A 27,385-nucleotide genomic window follows, 5' to 3' on the forward strand; every position below is an offset into this window, starting at 1 on the left:
TCTTAGTCTTCAGCTTCTGTCATTTCCCTAACTCTTACCCATTACTTTCCTGTGCCACATCACTGTCTTCATACTCAAAAACTATATAATTGGGCTCAAGCAATCCAGCCTCAGTGATAAAGTTACAGTACTTTTAGCCAAGGGTTTCAAAAAGTGATCTTTGAATGTCCAAGCTCCACTTTAGTGAAAGATGAATTAAATACGTACTTACCATTGAAATGCATGCTGATCTGAATTTTCAGGAGCAAATACTGTTTGAGTGTATTTCTGATATCAGGAATATGGTCTTTTTATCTTCTACTGTTTCTGTGAAATATCTTCCAATGATCTGAGAATTTCAGTCTGTGTGCTCTTTCCCAAACACCCTGCTCTTCCTTTCATTAAAAAATAATTGATTTTGGAATTTGAATCAAAGCCATTTTCATTCTTGGAAAAATCACAAGATAGGTGTGATTAAAGTGCCCAAGAAATGGTTTGTATATTAGGTAATGGTTTAATTTTTTTTCCCATCATGATGCATCATGAAGAGCAAGTTTTGGGTTATTATTTGAAATACTTGTGACCAACTTTGTCATTTGAGATACTCATGATTTCCACATATTTACCAATAATATTTTGAGAATTAGTGGTTGATAATGTAGTGGTTGCTGAAAGCATGATAGTAACTATCTCATAATTGTCAATTTAATCATCTTTCTGGAATTATTTTACCCTAACTTTTCCCATGTCCTGATAATCCATTTGTTAAATTTTTTTGATATTCTGTTTTTTTGCAAAAGTAAAATAATTTTAATATTAATCCATTTTTAAAAATACATCTTTGTAAGTTTCTGATTTGTTTAATAAGAAAATGTTTAACATTTCTAGAGATAATAGTAATACTTTCATTTTTAATTATTTACTTAGATCATTGTTAATTTTTGGACAATATTTGATTTCTCCCCTCAGGGTATAGTCCCCATAATTCTCCCACCACCACATCACCTGTGATTCATCACCACAGTCCCTTGTGCTCCTCTCTCCCGTGTTTCAGGCCCTCTACTTTTCTCTCCCCTACTATATGCCTGAGGTCTAGGGTCAGCTTGTAAATTTTGATTTTTTTTCCCTGACACCTTGGTTTCTCTATATTCGGTATATAAGTGAAACCATCCAATATTTATCTTTTTCCTTCTGACTTATTGATCCACATCTTGATCCATTCATCTGTTTGGGGGCATTTAGGCTGTTACCATATCTTGGCTATTATAAATAGTACTGCAATAAACATAAGAGTGTAGTTTTCCTTTTGAATAAGTGTTTCTGTTTGAGTAGATTCCTAAGAATGGAATTGCTGGGTCATATAGTAGATTCATTTTTAGTGTTTTGAGGATCCTCCACACTGCTTTGCCTAGTGACTGGACCAGTTTACATTCCCATCAACTGACAAGGATTTTTACTACATCCTTGTCAGCATTTGTTGTTTTTGGTTTTTTTTATTGTATTTTTTGTTTTGTTTTGTTTTTAATATGGGCCCTTCTCATAGGTGTAAGGTGGTATCTTATTGTGGTTTTGATTTGCATTTTCCTGATGATAAGTGGTTTTGAACATTTTTTCATACACAGTATTTCTTTTTAACTTATTTTTTTTTTGAACAGATACTTTTGAAAGGGATGATTTGCAGTAGGAATATAGTCAGTCATTTTATTTTTATTAATATTTTATATAATTCTTACATCATTTTTCATTTTTGCACAATGTATGCATTTTCATTTTGGTTATATTCCCCATACAATTGCACCCCACCCCTTATTTTGACCCTAGTCCTTCATTGTAAAAATGCTAATTGTAGTTGGAATCCTGTTTCCCCCTCTTAGAATAATTTAAGTAATATAGGAACTGCAGCCTTTGAAGGGAAACAATTTTGAAGGAGCTATTTAGAAACAAGAAAGCTTGCACTGGTGGTAAACTTGCTTAAAGAAGGGGTGCACATACCCTATGTTTATAGCAGCACTGTTTACAATAGCTAAGCTTTGGAAACAGCCCAAATGCCCAAAAATAGATGACTGGATCAAGAAGATGTGGTACATATACACCATGGAATATTACTCAGCATTTAAAAAAGATAAACACATGCAATTTGCAGCAACATGAATGGCGCTGGAAGGGATCATGCTCAGCGAAATAAGCCAGAAAGAAAGAGAAAAATACTGGATGGTCTCACTCATAGCAGGAATCTAGAAAACTTAAATAAGGGACCAGGAAAATGAATAACTATAAGAAAGTGAAAATCAAAATCAACAAAAAACTATGAGCCAGAGACACTTTTTGGGTGGTGGGGGGTGGGAGGGGAGGGATTGGGGTCAAAATGGGGGGTTGCAATTGTATGGGGAATATAAAAATAAAATCTATTATTTAAAAAATAAAAAAATAAAAATAAAAAATGAAGGGGTGCACATAAACCAGAGCAGACACTTTGCCACTTGAAGCCTATGGGAGACTGTAAGCTGAAAGTTGTCAAGAGCAGGGGATGCCTTATCTGACCCCTCGGTCCCTGTTTCTGGTCATCCCTACTAAGATGAGCTTGTATCCCGTAGATTTATTTCAGTGTTGCTAGGAGGAAATAATGCTTGTGGCTGGGTACAATATGGTGTCCGTATTTAGAAACACATGGCAGTTAAAGCTTATAAGGAGTAGATCTTCTAATAGCCCTTTAATTTTTAAAATGGAGAAAGTGATTCTAGGAGTGATGAAGTTGCATTTCTTTTTTTTTTTAAGATTTATCTATCTATCTATCTATCTATCTATCTATCTATCTATCTATCTATTTATTTATTTATACAAGCACTGGGTACAGTCAGAAGCGCGGGAGGGTGAGAGAATTCACCAGAGCCAGAGCAGGGAGCAGAGCAGGCAGAAGGACCGAAGTACACTGCTGAGGGGAGCAGCGGGCGGCAGGAGAGGTCTGCGAGCCATGCGGGACCCTCCTCCGGTGGCCGGGGAGCATCTGGGGATTGAACCGGGGATTGAACCGAGGATTGAACCGGCGCCACAGAGGCTGCGGGCAGCTTTGCAACCCAGCACTCAACCGCTGTGCCACCGGGGAGGCCCTGAAGTTGCATTTCTAAGATCACTGAACAGACTAGGATTCGAATTAATCATCTCTGTACAATGGTACTTGTGACTGTAATCATCCAGAATCCCTCGGTCCCCCTCACATATTCAAAAAAGCATTTTTTATCTATTTCTTCAAGGTTTCTAGAAGTGTATCTTCTCATCCTGAGTAACACCTTTCCTTCTTTGAAAATTTGTCTCTTTTGTTTTCCTTCAGTTATTTAATAATGTGTCCTTTGATGCCAACTGCTACATTTATTACATCAATATCTAGTGGCTTGATTGAAGATTAAAAGCAAATATGAGGAAACAAATCCCAGTGTAGACTACTGCATGGCACCAAGAGGGTACTGTAGTTTTTGACTTACCACCACCCCATATGACAGTTTCTAGAAAAATATATTTTTACCAACTGAGGAAAAGATGATACTCATCAATGACCTGAAGATCCTATTTCTAACTTTTAGTGTTGTATTTCTTTACTATCAAATACTTCAATTTTTAATCTTTGCACTCTGATTGTTTAACTCACTAGGTGTCTTGTTTTCTAAGATGAATATTTTTAAAAAAATTCTAAGAGATGACAACTACTTCCTAAACATTGTATCTTTTCTCTTCAGGTATATTGAGGAATGTTCAACTTAATTCTGACCAAATTTGAGAGGGTCATATTTATAATTTGAACTACTTCTCCCTCTTATTTTACCCAACAAAATTTTTGTTGATTACAAATTTAATACCCTGAAAATAATGTCATAATTATGTTAATCTGATTTTGAACTTAATGTAAAGGTGTAATTGGAAGAAAAGTAATATTCAGTGAAATTTGTGTTTATTTTATTTAAATTAATGGAGTACATTATTTTATATCCTTGCTGATATTTTGACAGTCTGGTATTTCTACCCTCCGGTGTGGTCACTATAGCTCTACCATCACCAAGCACCTATGTCCTCCACCATCATCCCTTATGCTCGCTACCAGTCTCTCACCCTCTTTCTCATCCCTACCTCTCTTCTTCCTCCTCTCCTCTTAAAGACCTCAGATCTGTGGCCAGTTTTCTAGGGTTGGTTTTAAAGTTTGTCTTTGTCTGCCCTTTGTTTAGTTTCTCTGTATGCCACATATATGTGACACCATTCAGTATTTATCTTTCTCCTGTTTTATTTCACTTAGGATTTAATCCCTTCCAGCTCCCAACCACGTTGCCATAAAAGGCATCAGTTTTGTTTTGTTGTATTTTTTTAATCCTGAGTAATATTCTATTGTGAATATATATATATACCTCAACTTTTTGATCAATTCATCTGTTTTGGGTTGTTTCCATTTTTTAAATATATATCCATTTTATATATATATATATATATATATATGGAGTGTGTGTGTATATATATATGTGGAGTATATATATATAGCATAGTGTATATATATATATACACTCCACATATATATAGCATAGTGTATATATATGTATATACCCCACATATATATACTCCATATATAGCAGGCAACCATAATATATATACTCCATATATATATACTCCATATATGTATATATACTTCATATATATATATACTTCATATATATACTCCATATATACTCCAATATATACTCCATATGTAGCAGGCAACCATAAATCACAGACATTCCGCAAGGGAGGGGGAGGAAGAAGGACCAAAACAAGGGAGAGAAGAGCTCAAGTGACTATGGTGATGGTGCACAGGTGAACGGGTGGTGGGAATTTTAAGGGGAATATACCTGAAAGGAGAAAGCATACAAGCATGCATTGTACCAAAAATGAACAATCATGCTATCTATATATATGTGTGGAGTGTATATATATATATATATATATATATATATATATATATATATATATATATGTCATCATATATATATATACACTCCACATATATATGTATAGCTAGCATATATAGAGATAGCATATATATAGATAGATAGATAGATACATTTATATATATGATATATATGCTTGGTTATTGTTAATATATTGTAAATATATCTTGGTTATTGTAAATAGAGCTGCAGTGAACACAGGTGTGCAGGGATGCTTTCAAATTAGTGTTTGTGTGTTCTTTGGATAAATAACTGGAGTAAAATTGCAGGATCATATGGCAGATCCATTTTTAGTTATTATCCTTCTAGATTCCATAAATATCTTTTAAATTCCTGATAGATTTTATTTTGTGAAATCAACCTGGTATCTGCTTCATAATAAATTTATATTGCATTGCATATTTACTCATTAACCAGAAATTAGTAAATTCTATGATAAATTTTGTGAGAAATAATTATATATATAATTATATATATATATAAAGATACACACACAAAACATCTTTTTGTGCATTGTTTGCTTTCTCCTCTCAGGTGTAGTCCCCATAAAATTCCCACCACCAATTCACCTGTGCACCATCATCATAGTCTCTTGTGCTCTTCCCTCCCCTGTTTTGATCCCTCTCCTTCCCCCTCTCCTGTAGAAATAACTTTTTATGGATGATTTGACTTCCACAAAAATCATGTTTAATGATTCTTTAAGGAAATCTATATGGAGCTTATATATAAATTACAAGAGAAATATAGTTACAAGGAAACTTCTGAAATTAATAATAGAGCAAAAAATGAATTAATATTTATAATAAATATTTTTATGATTTGGGTAATAAAAATGCTAATGGTAAATTATTTTTAAAATACAGAATACAATTTTAATATCAAAAATCTATAATTCCACACACAAATAGCACTGTAACTATTTAGCTAGCAATTCCTAGCAAGTTATTGGCTATTTTTGCAGTATGTATGTGTGTGCCCATGAATGTGTATAAGTTGAGGTAATAATATGAAATGGTGTTTGCATCCTCTGTTTTTCTACTTACAGATTTCCTTTGAAACCATATTTGCTGATCACCTGGTGGTGTCAGCATTCACCTGCAGGCCTTAAATGGAAATTAAGTCTCTAGAAATGTTCTCCTGTTTACCATGTCTTTATTCAAATACAGCTCTCTTTTAAATTAGGAAAAGACAGTAATCTGCTACTACTGGTGGCTTCTCCAAGTATAACGGCATGTGATTTCATGTCTTTCTAGAAGTAACTCAAGAGAGTATATATAATTCCCCGGGTGTATATAATATTCCTAATGTTCTTGCAGCCCTCTCTTCTAACTAATGTCAAATCCCCCTTCCCATTCCCTCTTGCACAAGCTGTACTGCAGTCTTGGGAGTGGCACACTTTAATGGATATAGATTGAGAAGGTTTGGGAAACAGAAAACAGCTCAGGCAGCAATTACCATGGAACAGGGGAGTGTTTGACAGCATTGCTGGCCAGAATCCTAGGTCCCAAATCTCCAACTATAAATGGTTCCTGGAAATGTCCTCCCATTTCCTCTCTAGTAAGGTTAATATTTTAGGAGTTTAGATTCTATTTAGTCACATAATATCTTGCAGCGGAGCCAGCCCCTGTAAAGCTAGTCAAAATACCTCCTAAATACTGGAATATATATGATTGGTAACCCTAACTAATTTCCAGTGTTGTTATAACTTAATGTCATTTTGGTCTTCTGCTTATTTCCTTCAGTTACTCAGAGGTACAGGTAGCTAGCTACCTCCCATCATACTCCAGAAATAATCCTAGTTAAATTTTAATCAGAAAGTAAAATATTTCTATAATTTCTCTAAGAGAAATACATGCCTAATGCTCTGGAAAATTTAAAATAATGCTCTTAGTGTATAGCCATTATAAGCAAAGATGAATACTATCAGCCTTCAGAATTGGCATCATCATTACAGCATTAACTGCTGTGCACTTCAGCAGAATGTTCAGAAAGCAATTGGGTGTTTTGATAAACTGGCCTGTTCAAGGTAACCAGCACATGTCCTGCACACGCTAGCTTTACATAAATACCTTTGCTCATGTTCCTGTCATTTGTTTTTATTAATGTTGATCAGTTAACTCCTGTGTATTAGAAAACAATAAGCTAAATGTGGGCTGGTTAAGGTGACAACTAAGCATGAACTAAACAAATCCTGGAAAAAAACACACATACACAAGAAATGCAGCACATTGCAGAGGAATTGTAAGAGGAGTACTCTAGTGGTTAACTACATTGCATCACATTGTTTGAGCTCCAGTCCTTAATCGTCTTTCTTTCTGTGTAACCTCGGGTAAAAAATTTGAACAAGGTTTATGGTTTCTACAATAAATACAGAGAGTCAGACTTCAGAAGCATTGGCAAGACTAAATAAAAGAAGCAATCAGCATCCTCTTGCATGATTCTGTCATGCTCTTCTTGATGGAAACAACAGCTTTCCGACCTGATTTTCATGTATTTCAGAGGACAATTTTTCTATTGTAATGTGAGGACAGTCAGGTTCAAAATTATTTTATTAGTAATTCAGGTTGTAGAGGCATAGTCAAGGTTTATATTTTGGAGGTCAGAAACAGTGTAATTCTTTGATTTTTAGTTTATTTCAAGGTGCAAAATAGTTTGTTCCTTCTGACTGCAGTATGTGACATCCTTAGTCATACTGAAAGCAGCGGCCAAAATGCCATCTCTGGCTGCTACAGTTCTTAAATTGTTTTTCTGCTTCCAGTACCTACTTGTTTTATTCCATATTTATACCACTTCGATCACCTTTTCAAATTCATCTGATAATGTCAGTTCCCTCTGCAATAATCTTAGCTGTTGTCATACAGTCCACATGAAAAAGTGAAACTCCTTAGCTAGAGAACAAAACCCTTGGCCCTGACCCATTTTACTTTCATCCCTGGCACCTTCTCACTTTTATCCTATTACCTCTTAGTGCAAACTCCCATCACCCCACTAACATTGATTTTATTATGGTCAACAATGTTTATTTATCAAATCCAACAATCTTATTTTCTTTACCGTATTTTTTAAAAGTTTTTTTTAAGTTACCATCAGCTTAACCCTTCAAACACTCCATTCTCATGATTTCCCTGATTCTGGTACCCTATTCCTTCTATCTACCTTTTCCTTTTGCCTCAGTCATAGAAGGCATATTTTTTTTTTCCTCCAGTCCTTTGTATGTTGGTATTTCTCAGGTTCTACTCCCTGACAGTTCTTTCTTCCTTTTTCATAATCTCCCAGGATGATTTTATCCTTTTCATAGTTTTGACTGACTATGAAAAGTTGACCACTTGAAAAAGTTGACCACCAAAAAGTTGACCACCTACTATGAAAATGTTGACCACTTCCACATTTAAGTGTTAATTTCTGATGCCGCCAATAACCTGGTGGACACTCCTGTATGAAAAGTCTATGAGGACTTTAAGCTCAAACTCAATTGATACCTTAACTCCATTTTAAAATTCTGTTTTCCTGGTTCCTAGTTCACTAGGCAGAAGCACAATTCACTTAGTCACCCAAACTAAATACTTGGAACTTTAACTTTTTTTTTTTTCTGTCTCATTCCTTATCAGTCTGCAACTCCTCTGTTTTTCCTCTCTCAGTGTTTCGCAAATCCATTTTGTCATCCTTTGCAGATCTCCTACCCTAGTTTAGACGCCCATCTCTTCCTGTTATAATCTCCTAATTGAGCTCTCCTCTCTAGTCTGAACTTCTTTGAACTCATTCTAAAATCTCCTCCCAATTTCTATTTGAAATTAAACTCTAATGATGACATTCCCTATCTCTATAAAGAACCAGAAATAGGTGATTTTTTTACTTACATTAACTCTGTATAGCTTTCCAAATCCTCCTTGCTTGGGGAAAAAAAAAAAAAAAGTCTTTTGACCAGATAATAGGTCCAACTTAGCTAATTTATTGCACAACTGTTTCATGTTACATAATCCCTTGCCTTATCTCTGATCATGGGCCTGGAATGTTCTTTTGGAAATTTGAGCTCCACCAGTCTAAAATTGCTAGGGTTCATGCTACACAATACCTTGTTTCCTTCCTTTTTTAAAAAAGATTTATTTATGCATACAAGAACTGGGGTACAGGCCAGAGGTGTGGAGGGTGAGAGGATTCACCAGAGACACAGTAGGGAGCAGAACAGGCGGATCTACTGAAATACACTGCTGAGGGGAGCACTGGGCAAGACAGGAGAGGTCTGCTGTGCCATGTGGGTCACCTCCCTGACCAGAGATCAAACTCATGCCATAGTGGCTGTGATAGCTTCATAAGTGCTTCATCTTAATTCCTTGTGCCACCAGGGAGGCCCACTATACCTTGTTTCTTTCCATTGTGCCTGTGTTTGTACTATTCTTTAGGATTACAATTTTTATCAGTAATAGCAAACCTTAATTCTTGGCTTGATTATCTTTTAGTTATGCATTAACTCATCCCAGCCTCATTTTGAGAAATCTTTGTTGACCTTCCCTAGTAGGTTATAAAGCATCTTTTAACTCAGTATCTCATAGCACTCTGTTATGCTTTTCTTTCTCATAATTGTATTTTTGTGGGACTGATTTCCCAACTAGTTTGTAAGTGGATTCATTGGTGTGTACCCAGCACCCAGTACAGCATCTGGCATTCAGACTTTTTCAATAACATTGAATCAAATTTTAGGGACATAAAATTCTTCACTCTTCCATTACTATGATATAAATCCTAATCCTTGATACCTTGGTTCATACATTTCCCCTCAATTTTTGTCCTGTGGATTTACCACTAGAGGATTCAGCTGTTGGGAAATTTGCCCCTCACTCCTTTATCTTTAGCTTACCCAAACTTTTAGATACTTCTATAGTAGCACTTTCTCCTACATGACAAATTTAGGCTTTAATGTGTGTGCCTTTCAATGAGGAGTATGCGTTTTCTACAGGACCTTGTTTTATTCAACTCTAGATCCCTGTCACAAAGAATAATGACAGAAATATAATAAATGGGGCCTCCCTGGTGGTGCAGGCGGTTAAGTCTCAGCACAATGAAGCGATCCATAGCCACTGCAGCACGAGTCCGACCCCTGGGCAGGGAGCTAACCCACATGCAGCAGACCTCTCCTGTCTCCTCCACTGCTCTGCTCCCCTCAGCAGTGTATTTAGGTGGATCCACCTGTTCTGCTCCCCACTCTGTCTCTGGTGACTCCTCTTACCCCCTTCCACACACCTCTGGTCTATCCACCAGTTCTTGGATGCATAAATAAATCTTTTTTAAGAAAAGAAATATAATAAATGTGTAGTTATTGAAGGGATAGTGTTCTGAACAGATGACTTCAATATATAGATGAATCCAAGATTAAGGAGTAGAATAAAACACTAGAATCAATGTTAATTCTAATTATTCCAATTAATTGATAATTAACTTCAATAAGACAAATTATAATTCTATTTGTTTATAAATAGAATTTTTAAAGAAAAGCTTAAAGCATAAATAATTTTATTAATTTTCTGATATCTATTTTTATATATTTTACATTTCTAATTATAATATAATACCTAATATGGTACTAAATATAATACCTAATATAATACCTAATATGGTACCTAATTATAATACCTAATATGGTACTATAATTTATGAAAAATACATATCAGGGATTGTATTAAACTAGATGTCTCAAATTATATTTATTTACATGGTGAGCCTGTATTAACTAAAAATTTTCTTAGCTTCCTTAAAAATTGTTAAACCTCTCATTTTAATTGTAAAATGTGACTTAGGATTCCCAAATGCACAAATTTATAGGACAAGGTAACTGGCATAACCACCATGGTGGCAATACATGATGGAGAGATCCAGATAGTATCTCAATTAAAAATAAATACTGGCATAACCAACTCAAGTGTAAAATAGGCAAAGCTTACTTGCTGACATTTCCTGTCTTCTGTTACACCCATTTTTCACTCACATGCCTTATAAATAGTGAGTAGGGTTCAATAATTTGTCATTTTCAACATAAAGTGCTCTGTTTCACTTATAAAATGAACACGCGCCTTGTGTGGATTTTGTATTTTCTCCTTCACTATGCTTAGAGTAATCGTTAAACTGTTGCTGTAACCTTGATCTGACATAAAAAATCTCAAGATTACAACTAAAGGTAGTAAAAACTAACAGGCTGAATTATGAGGACACCAGTCCTTTTCAATCCAAGAAAAAATGCATCCATTCTGAGGATTACCATTGCCCTTTAAATAAGTAATGCTTGCTCAGAACAATAAAATTTTGATCTTTGAGTTCCTTATCAGTTTATTTTGACCACTATATCTGTTATTACCCCTATGTGTATGTGTAGTTTGCTATTTCCATCCCCCACACCTTTATAGTTAGGTACTGTAGCTTATACAACTCTTGATCTCTGACTTAAGTATAACAAATCTAATTGCAAATAGTTGGAAAATAAAACAAAGAAATATACTCCTTAATTTTGTAAGGATTTGTTAATTTTTTTTAAATTTTTGTTAATATTTTTAAAGATTTATTTATTTATGCTGAGGTACAGGCCAGAGATGTGGGGCAGTAAGAGAATTCACCAGAGACAGAATGGGGAGCAGAACAGGCAGTCTGACTGAAATACACTGCTGAGGGGAGCAGCGGATGAGACAGGAGAGGTCTGCCTCGCCATGTGTGTTGCCTCCTGGCTGGGCCGGGAATCAAACTCGTGCTCCAGAGGCTGCAGATTCTTTGTAGTGCAGTGCTTAACCCCTTGCGCCACCAGGCAACACCTTAATTTATATTTTAACATCATTATGTCATTGGTTGTGTTCTTAATAGAGATTGGGTAACTATAGCCTATATAAAGTCAAAATATGTATCATTTGCCTTAGCAATCATTAATCTAATATCAGTATTAGAGTGATTAAATCAGACAATTATCATGATACAAGTTAAGATTCTCAAAGATATATGTTTAAAATTTGAACCTACTTTCATTAACAAGTATCCTAAAAAGGTATGTGTGTGACCTGTCAGATCTAGGAGAAGCTGTAATTTTACCCTTGCATTTATTTTCGGTTGCCTCTCAGGGCTTTTATATATGAATATTGTGTTTGTGTTCAATAATACAAAATCCAGGGCCTCCATGGTGGTGTAGGGGTTAAGTCTTAGTGCTATCACCTCTGCAGTCTGAGGTCAAGCCCTGGCCAGGGAGCAAACCCATGGTGTAGCAGACCTCTCCTGTCTCCCCCGATGCACCCCGTGGCAGTCTATTTCAGTCAGTCTGCTTGTTTTGCTCCCTAGTCTGTCTCTGGTGTATCCTCTCACCCCCCACAACTCTGGCCTGCACCCCAGTTCTTCTACAAAACAAATAAATATATAAAAAATAAAAATAATACAAAATTAAGAGATGCCTAGTTGAAAGCTAAATTGCTGATATGAGAGCAAAATACCAGATTATATATTGAAAATCTCTTTCCTGTATGCATATCTTTTCACTTTATCATACGCTGTGCTTTCAACATTCAGTTCTTTTGTTATAGTTAAAATGAAACAGGTTTTCTTGAGAGAAGTAACAGATTTAAACAGTTGCTGCTTGTGGTGTCTGTAAACGATACTATTATTCAAAGTTTAGGAGATCTTTAAGAATAAAACTAGCATAATTGAATCTGTCCTCACTATTCATCTTATGCCTAATTAAATCATGGCTTTAACAAAATGCATAGAAAACAGAACTGCTTAAGGAAGATAATTCCTTTATGACAAAAGTTCATAAATTAGACTTAAGTCAGATGTTAAGTTCACTTCTTTAATCAGTGTGCAATGAAAGGAGAGCCTTTTGCATGTTTCATCAGTTTAAATCAGTTCACACAATACAAGTGTGAAAGAACATTCTAGTTGGAAGATAGCATTTCAGGAACTGAAATGAACCAGGGAGAGAGGGAGACTCTTGTGTTACTGCTTTCTGACAGTGCCAGAAAGTTGGACTTTTGGTGTGTCCATACCAGTCTCTCACAGTTGTATGGAATTATGCTCACTTTCTTGTGGCAATTCACATTCTGAGTTAGCCAGCTCACAGTTGTGAATGAAGTATTTTAAAGGCTGGCATTACCTTCTCTTTCAATTAGATTGTGGGGATTTTCTCTCCTTTTCTTAGATGTAGTTGAGGAATTTAATTAGAGGACATACTGTTACGTTAATAAATTAGTTTTTGCTTTAAAAATGCTTAATGTTTTTATTTTGCAGGCACTTTTCATGTCTATCTTCAAAGTACATGTGCCCTGGTGTCCCTGCTGTCATGAGCACCTTGCTGGCAAATATCAACGCTTTTTATGCTCACACAACAGTTTCCACAAATGTACAAGTTTCTGCCTCAGATCGATTTGCTGCTACCAACTTTGGTGTAAGTATTAAATTTTGAACTGTAAGATTCTCTGTAGCTAATGGGAGTTACATTTTCAAAGGGCTTTGGAGTCAAAACTTTCTTGGAATCCTCCCACCCACAGGAGGTACGTTTAGGGAACACCTTAGTATAGTAGGCTAAAGCTAAAAGATTATTTGCATCAATTTCTGTGAAATAATTTTTGTTGATAGTTAATGGATGACTTCATTAGACTAAATCAACATATCTGGAATGACCTTTTCCACTGGGGGAAAAAAAAAGTACATTTTGTGAAAGAACACTGAAATTTAATAGCATATTCTCCATGTATGTAGACTTGGGATTTGCTGTTTTAGAGACTGATCTCTAGTGAGCTTGAATGTGGTTGACTTCTCTGACACCTGGTAGGCTTCATTTGCACTTTCTAATGGTTCCTACTGATACCGGTAGATAATAGCTTGTTTTCTAAGTAAAAAATATTAGGTGTATAAAGAGTCTTAAAAGAAATCAATATTGTTCATTTGAAGTATTCAGTTACATCAAAAACATAATGAAAAGTAGAAATGCAGGGATCCTAAGTAGTCTCAAGTATTTGTTGTCAGGCCCTAGAAATTACTCTGATAGCATATGAAAACAAATTGTTAGGACTAAAGTTGGCTATAAATTAAGAGTAATCCCAATAAAATGATGAGGGTCTCAATCAAGGCAGAATTACAGATGGAAAAGAAGGGTAGAGCTTTTCAGGGCTTAGATTCAACAATACAGGATACTTCTAGGGACGTGTACAGTGAGACAAAGGGAAAGATGCCTGGAAAGATTCCCAAGGTTTTAGTCACATCAACATGTCACTTTTTTTTTTTTTTTTAATAAAAGATACTAAGATTCTTGGTAGAAAAGTGATTTCTGTGGCACAGATAAAACTTCTGAATTGATTCACTAAGTAGGTTTTTGTTATTGATTATGTTGTTAAAAATGAAATTTGGGTATATATATATCACTGAATAGAAAAAAAATGTGACCAAGATAAAAATAAAAGCAAGTAAAAGAATGTAAAGGCGGAAGGAAAAAAATGTACTACTGTGCTTGCTCTCTTCTGTCCTTTTCATTGTAAAGAGAAAATGCATATGAGGTTTGTGACATGAGTTGGCTGCTAAATGACAAACGAAAATAAATGCCAGGAGAAGAAAACAATAGCTGGGTTAGGAGTCATGGGTTTGAGTTTAATCATCTAAGCCTCAATTTCTCCATCTGCTCAGTGGCGGTGATTATTTGCTCTCATATGTTGCTCAAATTGAGAGTGAAAATCAGATGTGTTAAAAGACAGTAAAGCAATTTATAAATTTGAAGGTGTGCTATGACTATAAGGTATGAGGATGTTGTCTCTCATTCCCTGCTACAGTGTAAGCATTACACTATCTGCTGCTTATGTTATATTGGCCCTGTAAGAACTTGGGCCAAAGAACATTCTATAGCCAGTTCAACAAAGTCTTATTGTGACCAATACCAGATCGTAGAACAGTTTTGCTATAAAAACCTCATCTTGGTAATAGCATTCATAATCTTGGGATTTTACCTTTAACATAAAACATTCTATGTATGAAATTGTTTTGCTTTTAATATTCTGCCTGGGTACGTTGTAGAGAATAAGCTATCCTTGTGGAACAAGGAACCTTTCTACCTCTGAAAGAGAATATGCGTTTATATGATTAATATCCACATAAAAGCTACCTAGAGGAAAATTAGATAGCATGCTCCTTTACTTCATGCTGACCCAAAGAAGAGAAACCAAATTGATTTCAGTATGTGTCAGTGGCAAAATGATTATAGGAAACCTTATTTTGTAATTCAAATAACTTACTGTTTAAGAGAGTTAAATGTGTGTGGATATATACATACATATATATATATATATATATATATGTTTTTCAAACTACATTCTGATAAATTGGTGATTCAATATATAAACTTGACTATTTTTCTCTGCCTACTGAAAATAATGTCATTCAGTGAGTCAAATATATTTAAGTATAATGGCTTCCACCTCTACTTTAGGGCTACAAAGGTCTTATATGATTTCTCAAACTGATACTGCTACTTGTGAAACAAATACCATTATTATGTTTTTATTTTAATTTTGAGGTTACATTTTTGCTCTCCCATATGTGCCCATATTTCACTCACCCTCCATTAAACCACCCATGCCAATACCCCATTTACCTTCCTCCTCTTCCCTCACCCCTGTTCCCTCTGGTAACCATTGTATTCTTTCACTGAGTTTGTTTATTCCTACTGTATTTTAACTGTTTATGGGTTTTTGATTACTTACATTCCACAGAGAAGTGAAACCATTCATTATCTGTCTTTGCTTTTGTGACTTATTTCCCATAACATAATCACCTCAAGGTCTATCCATTTTGTCCCAAATGCCACAATTCCATCTTTTTCACAGCTGTGTTGTATTCCATCGACTATATATTGCACAGTTTATCCATCTGTATGTTGAAGGACACTTAGTTTGTTTCCATGACGTGGCAATTTTGGACAGTATTGTTTTGAACATAGGCATACATAATTTTTTCATATTTGAGATTTCAATTGTTTGGATAAATACCTAACAAAGGTATTGTCTGACCATACAGATTTTCTATTTTTATTTCCTTATGAAATCACCAGACTGTTTTCCACAGATGCTCATCAACTCCATTCCCCCAATTGTTGATGAGAGTTATTTTTCACTGTAATCTTGCCAACATTTGTTGATTCCATTCTTTTTTATATGGGCTTTTCTCACAGGGGTGAGGTTATAATTTTTTGTGATTTTGATTTGCATTTACCTGAGAATAAGTAATGCTGAACAATTTTTTATGTGTCTATAGTCTAACTGAACATTTTTAGAAAAGTGTTTTAAGTCACCATGTGTAACTATAAATCATTTCCAAAATGTGGTACATGACCAAAGAGTTTATACCTATAAATTTGCTGAGATTGAAGAGGAACAAATGGTTGATTCTGTACAAGAGCTCATGGAAGCGTGACAGAAAGAACAGGACTTTTAAGGATGAGCAGTATTTTTCAAAGTTCAAGTAGTAGGATAACTATATTAGGCTTGAGATGGCATTTGAGGAAAGACAAGGAGGAATAAAAATGTATCATAAATTCAAAGAAGTGTATGTAAAATAGCCTGCCTACCACTTGGGCATATAGAAAATATAGATGTATAAGCAAAGCATGGATTACTGGGTTGCTGTTAGATTGTCAAGAGCTTTTAATATTCAGTGAGATGTTTGGACATTATTCTTGAGTCATATGGTAACAGTGATAGAATGACTGATTAAAAAGATCATTCTGTAAAGGAAATATTTCAGAAATGTATAGATTGTTGAGTTATAGTAACAAATTATCATGCCAACTTAAATGAAAAAGGGGTTTGGCACAGGGAATTAGATGCTCACAATATCATCTGAAGTGTTGGAAGAGGATCCTACCATAATAATTCTCAAAATAATACAGTGAGACTGATTTGAGAGAGAAGCTGTGAATTTTCTGACTAACAAGAGACTGAGGAATCAGGCAGAGCTTCTATTACCAATGGAATTGTCTTTCTACAATCACAAAACTAGTAATACTTAGTTATTAAAACAAAAAGAAGATGAACTCTTAACATGTGTGACATGTTTAGAACTTGAGGGGATTATACTAAGGTAAATGAGAGAAAGAAAAAGACAGGTATTACTGGTTTTGTTTATATGTGGATTATAAATAAAGGGTCAGTCAAACCCAAACTAGTAAAAAAAAAAAAAAAACCTTAGAAATCTGTTTGTGTAATTAAGGCTAGCAGAGGGTGGAGAACAGGGCATGGAGGCGGCACAATGGATTATGGTGGAGGGATATGGATGACTTGTGGAGTGGTGGTAGCATACATCTGAAGAGGTGTGATCCCATACCTCTGAATCACACATGATTCTGTAAACCAACAGACCTCAATTAAACACAAAAGACCTAGTTTCAATGCCTGGGGAACAGATGTCTCCCTGTTTTAGTAGAAGAAGTAAACTAAGCAGCAAGAAGTGGGCTTCCACCTCATGTTTGCTTTCCAAACTTAACAGTACGCCTGCATCTAGGAGGCAGAAATCAAGATAATTGCAGAAACCTAGCTTCAAAGAAATTGAGGAGTTTCGGTGTTAGTTTTCAAGTCTCAGAACTACAGAATTCTCACTGAGAAAGAAGAAATGAGTAAACAGTGTCATGACAGTGAATGTTGGGAGATCTAGAAGGAAATTAGTGAAACAGCGTATGTGCTACTCCTGGCAAGGCCAAGTGAGTCTGCCTTAGACAGTGGTTTACAGAAAATGAATTTATGTGGCAGTGGAGAGAATGGATGTGAGAAACAGTTTGGGAGAGATAGTTTCTTTATGATTTGCCATGTGATGAGTCCTGGATAGAGGTGTACCTAGGTTTTGTGCTGCCAAAGTGTTATACAATTTGATGAGACTCTCTTCTAGAAGAATGCAAAAATTGTCATTTGGAAATTTGATATGAAATTCATATTTATAAGGAAAAAATAAATCTCAAATTATACCACACATTACAAATTCTAGAAACACAAGATATTCTCATTTACTATTGACCAACTTCTCTTAAGAGATTTTTGAAGTTTTTTATCACTTCTTCATGTGAAAAATACTCTGAAATATTTTTATTAAAAAAAGTTTTATCTAGCAGAGATTATAGAAGTTTTTAAATTGATACTTTAGAAAAGTTTCTTCTATTTGTATTGCCATGTGCAAGCCCATGTTAGTAGCTTTTATTAAATTTGATAAATCTTTCTTTCCTATAGGATGTGAAGCCAAAAACTGTACCCAACAATGCTTAAACAGTCATGGAAAACGTTATTCACTCCAATAGGGAGAGAGGCCAGATATCCTAACATGTTGATAAACATTAATTAAATTACAAAAAAATCAAAATAGCCCATACATCTATTTGAAATGTATTTATTTTTCTGCTTTTGGAATAACTCTGGAGAAAGTTTTTTTATAATTTACTAGTCCAGATTAGGATAATTTTTACCTTATTCTTGTAAATTTTACAAAAACATGAAATAATATCAGCATATAACTAATGCTCTCTGCAGGGAAGCTGAAGCAAGTTGGGGCCATAGAGCTTAGATCATAAATTCTGGTAAAGTCTATGCCTGCTGTTGGAATGAGAAAGGAAGGAATGAAGAGGAGGCAGAAGATGATGCCAAGGTTTTTACACTCTTCTTTAGAAGAGTTTTTCTTTCCATGGTTCCCAGGATCTTAGGAAACTGCTCAAAAGCATAACACTTGTGGGGAAACAACTGGCTCCGCCTCCTCAAACAGTCCCCCCCCTTCCCAAGGACCAAATCTGGCCCACCAAGTGTTTTTGTTTTTTTAAAGATTTATTTTTATTTATTTATTTATACAAGCACTGGGTACAGTCAGAAGCGCAGGAGGGTGAGCGAACTCACCAGAGCCAGAGCGGGGAGCAGAGCAGGCAGAAGGACCGAAGTACACTGCTGAGGGGAGCAGCAGGCGGCAGGAGAGATCTGCGCGCCATGTGGGACCCTCCTCCGGTGGCCGGGGAGCAGCCAGGGATCGAACCGGTGCTGCAGAGGCTGCGGGTAGCTTTGCAACCCAGCACTCAACCGCTGCACCACCGGGGAGGACCAAGTGTTTTTGTATGAATTATGATTTTTACATTTGTAAATAGTCAAAGACTATTTTGTAATGCAGGAAGAGTATATGAAATTCACATTTCAATGTTCATAAACAACATTTTATTGGAAAGCAACTATGGACATTTTCTTACATCATATCTATAGGAGCTATTGTGTTATAATGGCAGAGTGTAACAGTTATGACAGAGACCAGAAAGCTGAAAACATACTGACTACTGGTCTTTATTCTTACCAACTAAGTCAGCCTAAATTTTGATAACTGATAATTCTTATATTATTGATTTAGCTTCTATCAAACACCAGGCTTGTGTAGTCCTTACCTAAATCAAAGTACTGAACAATGTGGCAGTTTCAAATATTGTGACATGCCCCTCGGGGGAAACAATTTTTAATCACCAGTCTTGTTCCTTAAATCACATCATGCAGGCGGTGGTAGACCTTCTCTGCTTTTACAAAGGCAATCTCATTGCAGTTAAGTAGAAATATGGTAAATAAAATTAAATTTCAAGCTGCCCTGCTGTTTAAAGAAGCTCTATGAAAATTCAATCAGCAGCACACTTTTAATTTCACGTCATCTGATAGTGTTTGGGATTTAGTGACAAGAAGCCTGGCAGTTTTCTCCACAGTTTTCTGTTTTCCTTGAACGTGGATTTTCCAGCTGAGCACTGAAAAATCTAGGTAGGAAAGCCAAATGTGTAATCACTATTGTATCAATCAGAATTCTTCCAACTGCACGAAATAGAATGTCAACTGAATAAATTTAAATAACCTATTCCAGAGATAAGGATTCAGAACTAGTGTAGCTATTCAAGATGCTAATTTTTTAGAAAAGGTAGGCAGGGCAGGGCTTAAATAAGCTGTGGGAGTCCCTTCTAGCATCCTGCTCCATTATTCTTAGCATATGTCTAGCTTTTCATCTTACAGCACAACATGACTGCTTTACCTTCTATTGTAGTATGTAGTCTGAGCTTAATATGGGGGGAAAGGAGAGAAGCACAAAGGGTTAAAAAGTCAAAGAATTATTTAGCAAACAATATAACAAATACTGTCTGCCATTTCCTCTTAGAGGATCTTTCCAAATAGTAATTAGTTGACAATATGCTAACTAAGCCTATCACTTGTAATAAGGTGTCTATACCTCATTGGCCTAAACCATGCTAGGTGGCCATCCTTAGAGAAAAAAGAAATCTGGATACTGGGCACATTTAATTCATGAGTTTGTTTTATGGCCAACTGTATGATTTGGGCCAAAGCATGTGTTGTAACAATCACAGAGGTTAGATTAAACATCCAGAGACATGCCATGAATCATGTGGACTTTATAATTACAATCTTTGAGTGATTAGTAAAGTGATCATTGTAGAGGCTCTTTTAATTTTGTTTTTTTTTTTTTTAAGTCACTTTACCCATCTGGATGGGTGATAAGGGATTAATAAAGAATAACACAGGTGTCCACCTACCCTGGGGATGTAGGATGGAGAATGGGAATGAAAAGTCCAAGACATTCAAGGTGTCTGTTTTTTACAATAGCTTTATTGGAGCATCTGACCTGCCTAACTAGACTGCAAGCTTCCAGAAGGCAACTTTTGTTTCTTAAGCTCATTGCATACACAGGGATTAACACGGAGGCAACACTCAGTCCTCACCAATGAGTAAACCTGATGAAGGCCTTTTATCAGAAAATTGAAATAACAGAGGAACAATTTATCAACTCTGTTAATGTTCAGTTCACTTCATCAAGATCGATGACTTTAAGGGTAAGAGCTACATACCCCATAAATCCACATTGTACATGTAGTTTCCATTTTTCCCAGTATCTTACATGGTGCTATTTGATGTTTACTGAATATTAATGTAGGTAGAGAGTTTTATTCTCATTTCCCCCTGCTTTTTAAAATTTTTTTAAAGACTTTTTTATCCATACAAGAACTGGGATACAGGCCAGAGATGTAGGGGCTGAGAGGATTCACCAGAGAAAGAGTAGGGAACATAACAGGCAGATTGACTGGCATAAACTGCTGAGGGGAGCAGTGAGCGAGTCAAGAGAGGTCTGCTGCACCATGTGGGTATCTTCCAGGCCGGGATCAAATTCATGCTGCAGTGGCTGTGGGATAGCTTCATAAGTTGCGTCTTAACCCCTTGCACCACCAGAGAGGCCCTGTAATTTTTTGTTAGAAATCTAATATTCTTAATTGTGAATTTTCTACCTGTAAAGTTGGTGTGTGACTGACTTTATCTTGTGTAATGTATTTAATCTACACAAGTGCATCCTGATGCTTATTAACAAAACTCCTTATTTTTAATTTCACATCCTTCTATGAATGTCAGTCCAACATGGACAACATCAGAGGGAAGCATTGGTTGTTTATTTTTTGCCTGTTACTTATATTAGTTTTAGCACTGAATCAGAAACACTTTAAAAGCAATCAGGCCTTTTAGATTATGAAGCCTGTACTATTATAAAAAAAAAATTAAGAAAAATTTTTGATACAACAGCTGTTATTGCTTCCATATATGGTATAAGTTAAAAAAAAAACTAATTTATTCCTGAAAAGGTAGGGTGATGTGCAGGGGTACAGAGAGGGGTGGGCTCTAGATTCTCATGCTGACTCTCTTGTTGGGAATCATTATACATAAAGGAATACAGTGCAACTGTGCAGAACATAACTCTCGGGTATTTGTCACAAAGGAGGAGTGTGACTCATTGGAGGGAGCATGGGTTTGGTGTCAAAGAAATCTTAGTTTGAATCACCACTATGTCACATTAGCAGCTCTGATTTTGGACAAGTCATTGACATAGTTGAACTTTCTATAAAATGGGATAACTCATGGAACTGTGAGCTCTACATTTACAATGACCATTTATTTCCATTTCTCTATTTTGTGTTTACTTTGTACAGAGGGAAAAATTCATAAAACTGCTGGACCAGCTGCATAACTCTTTAAGGATTGACCTGTCAAAGTACAGGGTATGTATAAAATTATTTGCCTAGAGGTAAATACTGAGTTTGGCTTAGATGATTTTTTCGTCAAATGTAAAAATAAAACCTAATATGTAATGGAAAAATAAAACTACAGTAGAAGAATCTCATAAGGAAGAGATCAGGCATCTTTTTTTTTTCAGATACTTTGCCCCATATTAGCCTATGTCAATATTGTGTGTGTGTGTGTGTGTAAGAGAGAGACAGAGAGAGAGCACTTTAATTTTATAATTCTTGTAATAAGCATCAGATTGAAAACAAACAAAAATATATAAAATACAAAAATAACTGTCAGTTTGAGTGACCCTCTGCTAGTTCTTAAACATATGGCCCAGTCCTCATCTTGAAAGCTCCCCTACTCAGTGAGATATCCTTCTAATACTTTGCCTGCTTCTGTGATTTTTATTGCTATTTGCTGAATATTTTGGTCCTTCTAGATCAGTACAATGTACTTTATTGCAGCTGCCCAGAATTCATTATCAGTAATTCTATACTTTTCCTCCAGGTGAAATGCAGACACACATATGTACACACATACATACACTACAGTTATATCTATCCCTGTGTTTACGTGTGTATGTGTAAGTATACACATAAAATTTTAGTTACAAACAATTAGATAAAAATTTTAGTTACAAAAAACTATAGTAATGACTGTTTCATTCTTTTATATCCTAAACTGCATTTCCATATCTGCATTCATATTTTTGGTCTCTTATTAATGGACAGTTTAATTGTATACTTTGAAAATTATAATGCCAAATTTTGTCTAACTTACCTTTTATGTTAGAACTGGGATCAATACTATGAAAAGAGACTGCAATGTCAGAGACTGAAAAATATATTGGGGGCAAGTGCATTTGCCATCATTTAGGTACCCCAACTCTGCTTGAGTTCATGAATATTTAAAAGTTACCTGTGAATTTCCTAATAGTTCTTTAAAAGTCAATCTGAGAGCATGTTAATATGAGAAATTTCTCAATTTTAAAATTGCTTCTTAGATGAAACATTTTAATAATTATACCTTTCCTTTCCTTCAAAATTCTGAGCATCTACATTTTTATGACTTGTCTCACCAAACCTCTAAAAGAAACTTTTTGTTGAGGCCACAATACTATAAGAGATACTATACAGTGTAGTCTTTACTTTCTCATTAGAAGCTTAATGCTGATAATTTAACCATTTTCTGTTTCTTAATAAGGAAAACTTTCCTGCTAGCAATGCTGAAAGACTGCAAGACCTGAAATCAACTGTTGACCTGCTAACAAGTATCACCTTTTTTAGGATGAAGGTACTTCATTTTATTTCTCATTATCTTGGTGCGGCATCACACTTTTGTTCCTGGTAAAATATGTTTTTATCTTAATCAGCACTGCTCAGCTCAAGCAGTTAAGCTGTGGTGACTTTTCCTGAGCTAAATGAATCCTACAATATGAAGTTTATTGAAGAAGGGGTTATCCTGGTCCCAGGATATTCTGATATATTTGGTTTTAAATTAAAGCCATATTAAAGTTTTCTAGTAAGTGGACATGAAACTTCGAAAAACCCCAACTCTTTAAAATGTTAAATGGAAATGAAGTTTGTTTATTTTAGTTTTAACTATTTTGCTGACTTTTTCATCCCAAGGGAAAGGTTAACTCTTTTACACTTACCCCAAATTGTGGCAACTTCCATTTTCAGCCCTGGCAATGTCTCTATAGGAATATAATTAATTGGCTGATTCCTAGGTATAATTAATTGTTATCTACCAAATTGTAAAGTTACTTACTTTTAGATACATATATCATTTTACTTTTTGTAATATTTTTATTCAGTTAATATTGGTTTACATCACTGTTTCCAAGTGTAGGATCCTCCTTTAGATATTGTCACTATAATGCATCCACCACCAAAGAACCCAAAATAAACCACCATACACCCTTCCAATGCTGCTCTTATGCTCAAACATATACACAATGGAATATTACTCAGTGATCAAAAAAGAAAATCTCATGCCATTTGCAGCAACATGGTTGGAGCTGGAAGGGATCATGTTAACTGAAATAAGTTAGAAGTAAAATAAATACCAGTGATGTCATAAACGTGTGGAATATAGAGAAAACAAACTAAGAGTCAGATAAAAACAAACTTAAAAACCAACCCTTGAAAGTTGACTACAAAACTAAAGCATCTAGATGGGGAGGAGGTGGGGAAGAGGTAAGAACAAAGAGGAAAGGAATCACAATGAACTATGATGGTGGACTGTGGGTGATTTGATAGTGAGCGCAGTATGGTGGCAATACCTGATGGAGGTATCCTAATATTACCTCAATTAAAAATAAAGAAACTTGGAAAAAAGGAAATATTGAACTTACTGAAAAGCAATAAAAACAGTACAATTCCTATCTATCTTGCTTATACTTAGTTATATAGTAAGCTGTATGTGATTTTTCCACTGGCCCATCTGCTCTGAATTCATCTACTATTGTTGTACTCTGATTAATTATATCCCAATAGAACACTATTTCTTCTTCTTTCTTCTTTTTTTTCAAAAGGTAACATCATGCAATATATTTTCTTCATTTATTTTATCCATCATCTACTAGAATTTAGCTCCAGAAGGAAATGGATTTTTAATTGTAGCACCACCATTTTCTGCCATATAGTGGGTGATAAATACTGGTTGAATGAGCAAATGAATGAAAAATTATAAGAGTTATGCAATGGTTGGTGAAATGAAGTGGGTGAAATGAAGTGTTTCTATTTGAATATTTACAGCAATCATTTTCACTCAGTTGTCATATCAGGAAGACAAAATGGATATTTATACATTTAAAACATATTAAAGCCATATTTTTCCTGAACATTGGAAAATCAGTTAAAATCAATCAGTCAATTAAAATTCTACGTTGAATGTTGTTTGAATTGTTTATACTGGATTAAAAATGTTCCATTTTTGAATTTAAGAACATAATTTGTCTATCAGGTTCTAGAGCTTCAGAGTCCCCCAAAGGCTAGCATGGTCGTGAAGGACTGTGTCAGAGCTTGCCTGGATTCTACATACAAGTATATTTTTGACAATTGCCACGAACTCTATTCCCAGTTATTAGATCCGGTAAGAAAATATATGTGTCTACTTTCTAATGTGTTTTTTCACAAATTTAGAATGACAGTTAAATGGAAAAATATGTTCATTTAATTTCACATCAACTGCAGTTTTTAAGGATTTCCAATACCTTTTATACACATTTGAATATCACTCTCATATACACAAAGCAATTTATTCCTTACAATAACTTCATGCAGTAAAGGAAAATGCTGTCATTCAAGTTTTTCAGATGAGGAATCAGTTTTTGAAGAATTAAGTGATTTCCTCAAGGTCGCATAATGAGCAAGTAGATTTGAGATCAGAATTTGGATTCCAACTCCTATCCGTATGTTGTTCTTCTTACACTGAGCTTTCCTTATCATTTTACCTCATAAATATGACAGGGAAATTTTTATAGAACAAAATAAAATTTTCATGTATCTAAATTTCACTAAGAAATATTCAAAAATACAAAAAGTAAATCAATTATGCATATACTTACCATCTAGATGACCAACTGTTTTAATGCTGCAATATTTGCTCTGCTCTTTAAAGACATTAAATATTATACATGAAATGGTGTTTCACTTTTTACATCTTTCAAATTCCTTTTCCCTCTCTTCATCTTCAAAGATAAGCACTAGTCTAGTATTGCTAATTCTTTAAAAAGAATGTTTCTGTGAATATAAAAAATGTTTAAGTATTATAATTTTTCTACCATATAAGTGAATTTAGTAAATTGTACTTTTTTATATCAAAATCAGTTGTATTAGAATTTAAAGGGCAAGGGTACAATCTTCTTAGAAAGGAAAAGAAAAGGCTGGTTCTTTTGTCTTCACTGAAATAATAGTAACAACAAGAAGGCCAATAATGAATTACAAAATCATTTCACATGCTCAGTCAGCATTTGAGTTTTATTTTTTGTGAATTTCCTGTTGATATTTTGCTGTTTTTTCTTTTAACTTGCTTGTCTTTTACTTACTAATTTTTAGAAAATTCTACAATATATTCTGGATTCTGTTCCTGTGTTGATTAAGTGATTTCATTTATTACTTTCATCTCTATATATTATGTTTTTGTTGCATTGAAATTTTCTAATGCATGCTATGACTTCTATATTGTTATTTACAAAACTGGTGTTTGGAGGTAGATTTTTAACCATGTTTCTATTGCCTGTTCCCTTCCATGAAGAGTACAGTTGATTCACTAGATTTTGAGAACTGTTATTATCCATGGAAATGCCTAGTTACTGGAGTGGATCAGATTCCTGAAGTATATGTTAGATGAAAGCAAGTGAAATTCTGTCAAGCTGGGTTTCAAGCTGGGTTTCATAATGGTATTACATCTTTCTGGGGTAACTCATTCCTTAGCCTAATAGAAAAAAAAAAATTAAGCTAGGAGTTTGTCACTGTATAAGCAAAACATTTTATATATACATCATTGTTTGTAATTTTAGCTTTTCATTCTGCTAGATGACGCTAGTTTAGAAATTTGGTTCTCTGGAAATTCTAGGAATAAATTTGTCTCTCACTCATTCTATCCCGGCAGCCTGCTTTCTAATGGCTCACCCTCTGTCTATATTCTCTCTCTCTTTTAACCATAAGACACTTTTCCAATTTGTCTTCTGTGTTTTTGACATCATTGTCTTTATTTTACCTAAAAGATAAAATTGAAACTTTTTATTACAGCATGTAAGTTACCAACCCATAAATTCATAATCAACCTTACCAGACTTTAAGAGCTCCAAACCCAAACTGGTCCCCTTTCATGGGCCCTATATCCTAATATTTCCAACAATTTGCCATCTTCTTTTTCATTCATTCTATTATGTATACTGTTCTATATGCTTAAATGTTCCTCCCCATTCCCTTCCTTCATTAAAATCCAGCAGACCGTCTTTGAAATCCAGCAGACTTTCTGTTTTGCTGATTCACACACAGTGGATGCATCAAATCACAAAGTAGAGGGTTGTGCCATATTTTGGTGTCTTTCTAGTATTAGTAAAATAAAAATAGCAACAGTAATATAAAAGAAATAGAAATACAGAAGTCCCCATAAAATGGATATGTACCTAACAAAAAGTAAATGAAGGGCCTCCCTGGTGGCACAGCAGGTTGAGCGCAGTGCTGGGAAGCTGTCCAGAGCCTCTGCAGCACGGTATTGATTCCTGGCTGGCCAGGGAGATACCCACATGGCATGGCAGATCTCTCCTGTCTCACCCGCTGCTCCCATCAGCAGTGTATTTCAGTCAGTCTGCTTCTTCTGTTCCCCACTCTGTCCCCGGTGAATCCTCTCACCCTCCCTCAC

The 27,385-nt window shown here is 35.1% G+C and overlaps 1 protein-coding gene across 1 annotated transcript in view; it reads left to right on the forward strand.

The window, feature by feature from the left end:
• Window positions 1-27,385, forward strand: part of UNC13C (unc-13 homolog C) — a gene marked incomplete at both ends in the record, with an annotated part of 463,147 nt that overhangs the window by 214,286 nt on the left and 221,476 nt on the right. The window contains 4 exons of the mRNA XM_084241221.1: window positions 13,194-13,350; window positions 21,931-21,999; window positions 23,213-23,302; window positions 24,977-25,105. Coding sequence (XP_084097347.1) covers window positions 13,194-13,350; window positions 21,931-21,999; window positions 23,213-23,302; window positions 24,977-25,105 — 445 coding nt within the window. The remainder of the gene's footprint in view (window positions 1-13,193; window positions 13,351-21,930; window positions 22,000-23,212; window positions 23,303-24,976; window positions 25,106-27,385) is intronic.

Source organism: Talpa europaea (genome assembly GCF_964194135.1).
Source record: "Talpa europaea genome assembly, chromosome: 8".
NCBI classification, from domain to species: domain Eukaryota; kingdom Metazoa; phylum Chordata; class Mammalia; order Eulipotyphla; family Talpidae; genus Talpa; species Talpa europaea.